Below are 8,972 nucleotides of genomic sequence, written 5' to 3'. Positions count from 1 at the left end.
AACAGGAATTTTTACTCACCCCACAATCATTCGCTCCATCACCACACATGGCGACATAGTAACTGGGGGAAAAGGACATGGAAAAATTCAGCACTTTCCTTGAGTCATCTTCATCGCCCCTGGCACACCAGTCCATTTTATAGACCCACCAGGGGGAAAAAAAGAGATCACAAGATCCTGTTCCCTCTCCTTTGGATTATCTTAACACAGTCCCTTGTAGCCACAGAGAAACCTTCAGAGACTTCCATAGAAATTCTTCTAGGGTTCTAGACCTAGAGCTTGGAGGAACTTCTGAGGTCTTCTAGTCATTATACAGAGGAAGAAATCCTTCAAGAAAAGGCCATATAGTGATCTTTGCCATTTCTGGGCCAAACACTCTGAAGGATTCCATGGGAGAGTTTTCCCAGCTTAGTCTCATGCTAACAGATTTCGGGGAGTTTGTCGGCTGCTACCGTAACTTTCATGTGACACTTTGGTGAAGAGAATCATAGAAATAACTAAGCCAATGGAACAGCCTACACACACCCATGCATGCACACACACACACACACACACACACACACAGGTACACCCATCTCAAGTATCTGATGAACTTCATCAGAGTGGCTCTTAATGAGCCACTTAATGAGCCATTGAGAACAGTCTGCAAGAGAGAAACCAAGAATTTAACAATATTTCAACATTCCCCTAGAATTCTGTTAGTACTTGCATCAATAAAATAAACCGAGATCATGTTTTTTGTCTTCCTTTGTTACTGCAGTGTGTGGAACACAACAGATACTTAAATGCTGATGATGATGATGAAAGAAGAGGAAGAAGAATGGCAGTGAGAGGAAGAGGAGGAAGGGGAGAGGAATAGGAGTAGGAAGAAAAGGAGGAAGAGAAGAGGGAAAAGAAGAGTGAGAAGAAGATGGAGAAGTGTTCAGTTGCTCTCTGAGGCCTCTTCCTGATATGGTCTAGGATCCTGTGCTCTGGCACTGCAGACCCCAAGTGATTGGAGTGAGCCAGGGAGGAGAGAATGGCCCAGCTCTTTTAAGAGGAGCCTGAGCTCCACTTCTCTCCTGAGCTTAGAGCGTGCTGGTAGCTCACCCTGATTCATATCTCTGGCCAGCCCACTTTCACGCTCACTCCTCTGCCAAAAGCATCCATCTGACCACCTCATCATCCTCCTCCTCCTAAACAATAACCTCGGTAGCTCCCCGGGACCGGTTATTAACTCCTCTCTTGGGCTCCATCACACCCACCTCCAGCTCCTCGCTGTCCCTCTCCATTCTCTCTCCAGTCTCTGGGCTATGTCCCCTGCCTAAAATCTCCTCTCTCATTTATACCCCAAGGCTTCCCGGACTTCTTTTAAGCCTCCACTACCAGGAGGCCTTAGCTGATCTCCATTGTGGCCAGCATCTTTCCTCTGCTGCTTACCTCCAGTTATCCCACCTGTACCTTGTCAGTACACAGCTGTCTTAGGATTGTCATCCCCCTCAGACTGGGAGATCCATGGGGGCAGGGACTGACTTTTACCTTTTTTTCTATCTCCAGGGCAACTTAGCAAGTGCCTGGCACATAGTAGGTGCTTAACAAATGCATAATGCCTAAACATAGATGGCTCACTCCAAGGCCTTATCCCTGTGATTTAAATGGCACATAAACATCCCACCCTTCTTCTCTCTCCCTCCAAGCCTGGGTTTGCCCTTTGCCAACATTCTCCTGAAGTCAGAGAACAAAACATTCCATTTATACCAAAGAACATACTTTAATTTCTGGAATTCTTCCACCAGGCTTGATTTCTGCCCAGGAGACATCCTGGCAAAAATGGCTCCATTCACCAGAATCTGCCATGAAAAACACCGGGATGATGAAATGAGAAAGGAGAAAACAGTATCATTAAAAAAAAAAAAAAGCCTGACTAATGATTCCGCTCTCCCTTTAATGTGCTCCCTCCCCAGGTGATAGATCTGTCACTCCACACAGCGCTGGAGGCTGAGGGAATGGGAGGATGTAGAGATCTCAAGCTTTAATATTTAACCAAGTGCACCAGCCTGCTGTAGCCCCGGGACCTTCTACATCATCCACCCCATCAGTTATGTCTACAGCACTTCTCTAGCATCAATCAATCAAAACACAGCCCAGAGAAGCGGGACAAGGTGCTTAAGAAGTACTTAAGAAACACAAGATGATTAAGAAATACATTTTCTCAGCCTCGGCCCGGGATTTTCATAAGTCTGGCTGCCCAAGGATGGGGTGTTTTAAGCATCAAGATGCCCTCGGCGCCCTGTCCGGCGGGTTGACCTGCTGTGCCTGGACACACCTTGTCCCAGAGACTCAAGTCCCAGGACTACCCAGTATGCTTTGAAATAGGACATGGAGAGACCGGGATTGAGCATGAAAGGATGCAGGTGGGAGGCGGCGATGGGTACGGAGGACTGGCCCTAAGACATGGACCCAAACATGGAGAAGGAAAGGACATTTCAGAGGGCTAAGTTTGGAATAACGGATCCCAATGCACACCCTAACTCTCCTGTTTTGTGCCATGGGGTCATGATTTCAACTGTCTGAGCCTGAACTTCCTCAAACACAAAGGGAGAAGTCAGGGGAAGTGACCTCAAAGACCCTCCCAAGGCTCCATCTATGATTCCATGCAGGACTTGGGGTCCAGGATAGGGGTCCAGACTCCTACCCCTTCCACCAGGCAGCATCCCTGGCATTCCCTGGAGGTTTCTTTCCCCACGGAGGGTGGGGGTAGAACGGTCACAGGAACCATTCCACAAATATGAGTTAAAGAAACTGAGACAGGAAGACTTAAAGGGAATGCAGACCCCATCTGGGCCGGCAGCTCCCCCTCCAAGTGATAAAGTCAAAGTCTCTTGTTCTTCACTTACTTTGGGAAGCAAATTGCTGAAATGTTGAGTGATCACTTGGTAAGATTTCCCAGTCATGGCAAAGTGGTAATCGTCCCCTCGGCCAGCCTCAGCCAAGGAGGGGTCTTGGATGTGGAGGCAGATCTCCTAAAATCCAAGACGCGGCACGTTTAGGTATTGAGTGTAAACTGGCCTTATCTGTCTATGATCATGCTCTGTGTTATCTTCTTTCATTTCCCAAGACCCCTTGCTGCCAAAGCCCCCGATGGCTCCTTCCCAGGGTCTGGTCTTCCCTTTTTACCAGCCCAACTTATGCAATTTATCTGACCTATGCCTCCTTCTTTCCAGATGCCAACTGACTGCCAGGAAGGAAAAGACCTAATATTAATTCCCATTGTGGGGCTAATAGCCAATAACGCTTGCTTGGAAAGCTTGTATTTAGGGACCGCTTGACTGTAGCAAAGGGTTCCCTTTAAACCCTGTGGTCCCAAGGAAGCTCCTTTGTGCATAATCAGAGTTGTACAACTTCCCATTCCCATCTCCCAGGCTCTCAGACAAGCGGGTCTTATTTCTGTGTCCCTCCTCTGTCCCTTATTCCCATTTCCTTCTTCTTTGTCCCTTGTCCCCGTGTCCTTCCTCTTTGTCCCTTATCCCCATTTCCTTCTTCTTTGTCCCTTATCCCCGTGTCCTTCCTTTTTGTCCCTTATCCCCATTTCCTTCTTCTTTGTCCCTTGTCCCCGTGTCCTTCCTCTTTGTCCCTTATCCCCATTTCCTTCTTCTTTGTCCCTTATCCCCGTGTCCTTCCTTTTTGTCCCTTATCCCCATTTCCTTCTTCTTTGTCCCTTGTCCCCGTGCCCTTCCTCTTTGTCCCTTGTCCCCGTGCCCTTCCTCTTTGTCCCTTGTCCCATGCCCTTCCTCTTTGTACCTTGTCCCCATGCCCTTCCTCTTTGTACCTTGTCCCCATGCCTTTCCTCTTTGTCCCTTATCCCCGTGCTCTTCCTCTTTGTCTGTTGTTCCCATGCTCTTCCTCTTTGTCCCTTATCCCTATGCTCTTCCTCTTTGTCCCTTGTTCCCATGCTCTTCCTCTTTGTCCCTTGTTCCCATGCCCTTCCTCTTTATCCCTTGTCCCCGTGCCCTTCCTCTTTGTCCCTTGTTCCCGTGCCCTTCCTCTTTGTCCCTTGTTCCCGTGCCCTTCCTCTTTGTCCCTTATCCCTATGCTCTTCCTCTTTGTCCCTTGTTCCCATGCTCTTCCTCTTTGTCCCTTGTTCCCATGCCTTTCCTCTTTATCCCTTGTCCCCGTGCCCTTCCTCTTTGTCCCTTGTTCCCGTGCCCTTCCTCTTTGTCCCTTATCCCTATGCTCTTCCTCTTTGTCCCTTGTTCCCATGCTCTTCCTCTTTGTCCCTTGTTCCCATGCCCTTCCTCTTTATCCCTTGTTCCCGTGCCCTTCCTCTTTGTACCTTATCCTTGTGCCCCTCCTCTTTGTTCTCCAACAGCTGCCAGGTCACAGATGCAGGAGAGTGTCCTTCGGGTTCATTGGCCTCAATAAGAATCACCTTATTACCTTGAGGAATCATTTCAGAATTTTTTGCAACTGTAATGGCGGTCTGAAGGTTGTCCCCTGGATATATTAAAAAAAAAAAAAGTGTTCCTTATTTCCTACATACCAACAGATTCCAAATATATTTTCCTGCTCGAAACCTGTGGACGAGAACCTTGATCGAGATGAGGAGCGCCATGTCTGGGAGCCACGCTCACACCAGCTTCCTCTGCCCATGGTCAGATGTTCGGGGTTTCTTCCACTCAGAGTAATTACTGAGACAAATGGCTTTAACCTTAGATCACTTCCATCCACTGTTTGCTCCCTTCAGGTCCCTAGGGCCCTTCAAGGGCTTCTGTCAAGGGAAGCTTTCCTGGCTTTCCCAATGGTTAGCAGCCTTGCTCTCCTGAGCTCACTTTGTAACTAGAAGTGTCTACATTGTATGTGTGCACATGCTATTCCTTGAGGGCAGGGACTGTTCCAATCTTGTCACTGTATCCTGTGTCTAGAATGACAAAGTAGCCATTTCACAAATGTTTATTGAGTTAAACTCAAGTGCTTCCCAACCTCAGAAAAGATTTAATGATTTTCTTATGTGCAGAATCAAGACTAGAAGGGACCTTGTTTGATCACGTCCAACTCTCTGTGACCCCACTTGCACTTTTCTGGGCAAAGATGCTGGGATCATTTCCCTTTCCATCTCATTTTACAGATGGGGAAACTAAGGCAAACAGGGCAAAGTGACTGGCCCAGCATCACACAGCTGATGGGTGTCTGAGACCACATTTGAATTCAGGAGGATAAACTTTCTGACTGCAGGGTTGGCTCTCAAACCATTGGGTCACCAAGATACCCTAGAGGGGATTTAGGGATGACCTAGTCTGATTTTTTTTCATTTTATACATGAGGGAACTGAGGTCTGGAAGGGAAGTGACATCTTCATAGCCCCCTAGCTAGTAAAAGACTGAGCTGGGAAGCACAGTCAGGAAGCACAGTGGAAGGTCACTGGGGGTTTTTCCCCAAAATGCTCTATTGGCAGATGTGTTTAACTTCATACAATACATGTTTCCCAGAAAGTTGGCAGGTAATCTGAGTTTTTGCTGATTCAGTACATGAGAACAGGGGAAAGAAAGTACTTTATTTAGTACTTGGTCAAATCCAGACTCTGCATCTTCCTACTCATATGACCATGGACAAGTTAATTTTACTTCTCATGATCTGTTTCCTTATCTGTAAAATGAGGCTTAGATCAGATGACCTTTCACATAACTGGGAGCTTCCTTCCCAGATCACCCTTAAGTAGCCAAGATAATCACAGCAAGTTTATTAGCCGACTGACAAATCCAGCACAGAGCCTGACTCCACACGGGAAAAGAGCAACCAAACTGAGCCATTTCCAGAGACTCAGTCACTCCAGAGCATGTTCTTGGGCCTCGGAGTCTGGCTCTTGAAGTTTCAAGGTCACTCACCTGTGATCATGACTGTCCGGATCCTAGCGCTGCTCAGCTCTCTCAAGACCGGCTTGGTCTCTTTTTTCAAGCGGTTTTCCATGATCAGAAGGCCTAGAAACGTTAACTCGGACTCGACTTCCTCCCTTTGGATTGCAAAAGAAAAATCATCTTTAAAGGGGACACATGTGGGGATGAGGCAGGTGAGAGATAAAGTGACGGAGGACGCCAGGACCAGTGCTCTGAGTGCTTGATTCATGAAGTGCTTCATAGCACTTCAAATGCGCCATATAAGACCAGTCATTAAAAGGAAGCAATTCAGCAGGACACAAGACAGGGTCAGCTGCTCTCTAATTAGAGGAAAGCTTAGTTTTTCAAGTGGGGAGGGGGATAGTGAACAGATACAGTTGCATGAATTCAGAGAAAGAGTGCCCACTTCCCACTAGAGGTGCCCACTCCCCACTGATCTGTAAACAAGCAAAAAACCATGGAGACCATAACAGTCCCATCAGCACGGGGGCAGCTTTCTGGTGAGATGTCCGGTTGTGAGAAAACTCCTTACTGCAAGGTCTCTGAGCAGCAAATAAGGTGGTCCAGCTCCCCAGCCATGCAGGGCAAGGTTCAAACCATGCAATAAAGTTTACTTTCAATTCCCATAATTGAATAAACTTGTCTCACAGGACAGAAATTGGACTATATCCATAATTGAATTCAAAGGGAATTGAGCCAGCTCCAGAAATGATGAAATGAGTGGGATTCACTTAATTCCCATCATCACTTGCTCCTACAAATTTCCTCAATTCTCTCAATGACTCGAATAGGATCCTTTGATAGCAAAGAGAATATAAGATTGGGCAAGAGCGCCTTAGAGGCCATAGGGCAAAATCATAGATGTCTTAGGTCAATGCATTGACCTAAACAGCCATGCAAAGCCTGGCACAACAAAAATGGAAGATCCTCTGCTGGAAAATGCATTCGGTACCCTCCTGTAAATGAGGATTCTGACCCTGTTTCATGCAAAACTCCAGAAGCTAAGGTACTATAGCCTCGGTGCTATGGTTCTGCAAACCCATGTTGGCAAATCTGGTTTTTAAAGTGCCCAAGTTTTACCCCTTTTGATATTTCATTTCTGCAAGTGAAAATACAATTCAATTCAAGATTCTTGTCCAATGCCTACTAGAGCTGAAGCACTGAGGGGCACACACTCTGGTATTGGAAAAAAAATATGTGTACCTGGGGAGAGAAGTTGCCAACGTCTGTGTGACAAAGGAGAGCCACATGCCCTCTCTGGACATCATTTTCCTGGGCCTTGGGGTTTAAACTAAGTAAGCCCCAAAGTCCCTGAAAGCTCTAAAATCCTGTGGTAATTTAATGCCCACATGCCTATGCCAGAGAAAAATAGATGCTATAGGAGCAGAGCTGCTTACCTGGGGTAAGTGCCCATCTCTAGATGCCCCCCTGACTTTAGAGGTTTGTGAGCGAGGGCAATGACCCGGAAACCTTGCATGGTGTAAAGCTTCAGCTCCTTCTTGAAATTTGGGGGAACTGTTGGGAGAGAAGGAAATGGTGAACTCCTGGTCCCACTAAGGGAGAGAGGGATGGAAAAGAGGAAGGAAAGAAGGGAGGGAAGGATGGAAAAAGAAAGGAAGGAGGGAAGGAAGGAGGGAAGGAGGGAAGGAAGGAAAGAAGGGAAGGAAGGATGGAAAAAGAAAGGAAGGAGGGAAAGAAGGAGGGAAGGAAGGAAGGAGGGACAAAAGGAAGGAAGGAGGGAAGGAAGAAGGGAAGGAAGGAAAGAAAGAGGGAGGAAGGAGGGAAGAAGGGAGGAAAGAGGGAAGGAGGGAGGAGGGAAGGAAGGAAGGAGGGAAGGAAGAAAGGAGGGAAAGAAGGAGGGAAGGAAGGAAGGAGGGAAGGAAGAAGGGAAGGAAGGAGGGAAGGAAGAAGGGAAGGAAGGAGGGAAGAAAGAAGGGAAGGAAGAAGGGAAGGAAGGAAGGAAGGAAGGAAGGAAGGAAGGAAGGAAGGAAGGAAGGAAGGAAGGAAGGAAGGAAGGAAGGAGGGGAGGAAGGAGGGGAGGAAGGAGGGAAGGAAGAAGGGAAGGAAGGAGGGAAGGAAGAAGGGAAGGAAGGAAGGAGGGAAAGAAGGAGGGGAGGAAGGAGGGAAGGAAGGAGGAGAGGAAGGAGGGGAGGAAGGAGGGAAGAAGGGAAGGAAGGAGGGAAGGAAGAAGGGAAGGAAGGAAGGAGGGAAAGAAGGAGGGGAGGAAGGAGGGAAGGAAGGAGGGAAGGAAGAAGGGAAGGAAGGAGGGAAAGAAGGAGGGGAGGAAGGAGGGAAGGAAGGAGGGGAGGAAGGAGGGAGGAAGGAGGGAGAAAAGAGGAAGGAAGGAGGGAGGAAGGAGGGAGGAAAGAGGGAAGGAAGGAGGGAAGGAAGGAGGGAGGAAGGAGGGAAGGAAGGAAGGAGGGAAGGAAGGAGGGAAGGAAGGAAGAAAGGAAGGAAGGAAGGAAGGAAGGAAGGAAGGAAGGAAGGAAGGAAGGAAGGAAGGAAGGAAGGAAGGAAGGAAGGAAGGAAGGAAGGAAGGAAGGAAGGAAGGAAGGAAGGAAGGAAGGAAGGAAAGAGAGAAACAAAGAAAGAAATCTGGGAAATGAAGTACAAAGGAAAATATATTGGTTGAGTTCTCTTAAGAAAAGATGTACATTCTAGTTGTATTTACCTGAAACCAAAACATGGAATGAAATGTGAAAAATACAGCAGGTTAGGTGGTTGATTTTTTCCCATATGGTATCAAACATCTGATTACTTGGAGGATCCACTAAACCCTGTGTCTGATTCCTCTGAATTCATCACATACAAGTCATTGGAGGTTACTTTCAGTATTGGAGTTTCTCCTAGCTCCTGTGTTTATTAGTATTTTCAAGAGACAAAATTTAGGGGCAGGGAATAATTGCCAGGAAGCTAATAAAATGGCAACTGAACACCTTGTGAAGAACAGGCTGGGCAGGGAAGGGCAGACTGACACAATGTGTCAGGGATATATGTTTGTATGGTAAGACAAAGATTGGTCAGGCAGCTGGGAGAAAGGAGGGAAGAGGAGGGGGCAGGCTTTAGAAAGGCTTCTGGTACTATTGGGACGAACTTGAGAGC

General features: G+C 47.4%; 1 protein-coding gene across 3 annotated transcripts in view; it reads right to left on the bottom strand.

Moving 5' to 3' along the window:
• ATP13A5 (ATPase 13A5) overlaps nucleotides 1-8,972 on the bottom strand; it is a 104,064-nt gene that overhangs the window by 25,788 nt on the left and 69,304 nt on the right. For all 3 annotated transcript variants that reach the window (XM_074297835.1, XM_074297833.1, XM_074297834.1), the window contains exons 17-22: nucleotides 7,268-7,385; nucleotides 5,862-5,986; nucleotides 4,313-4,473; nucleotides 2,877-3,002; nucleotides 1,750-1,829; nucleotides 20-62 (exon numbers count right to left, since the gene is read on the bottom strand). In XM_074297835.1, the coding sequence (XP_074153936.1) occupies nucleotides 20-62; nucleotides 1,750-1,829; nucleotides 2,877-3,002; nucleotides 4,313-4,473; nucleotides 5,862-5,986; nucleotides 7,268-7,385 (653 nt within the window). The remainder of the gene's footprint in view (nucleotides 1-19; nucleotides 63-1,749; nucleotides 1,830-2,876; nucleotides 3,003-4,312; nucleotides 4,474-5,861; nucleotides 5,987-7,267; nucleotides 7,386-8,972) is intronic.

Source organism: Sminthopsis crassicaudata, chromosome 3 (assembly GCF_048593235.1).
Source record: "Sminthopsis crassicaudata isolate SCR6 chromosome 3, ASM4859323v1, whole genome shotgun sequence".
Taxonomy (NCBI): Eukaryota; Metazoa; Chordata; class Mammalia; order Dasyuromorphia; family Dasyuridae; genus Sminthopsis; species Sminthopsis crassicaudata.
The sequence above is the reverse complement of the archived record's forward strand: the minus strand, read 5'-3'. Positions and strand labels throughout refer to the sequence as shown.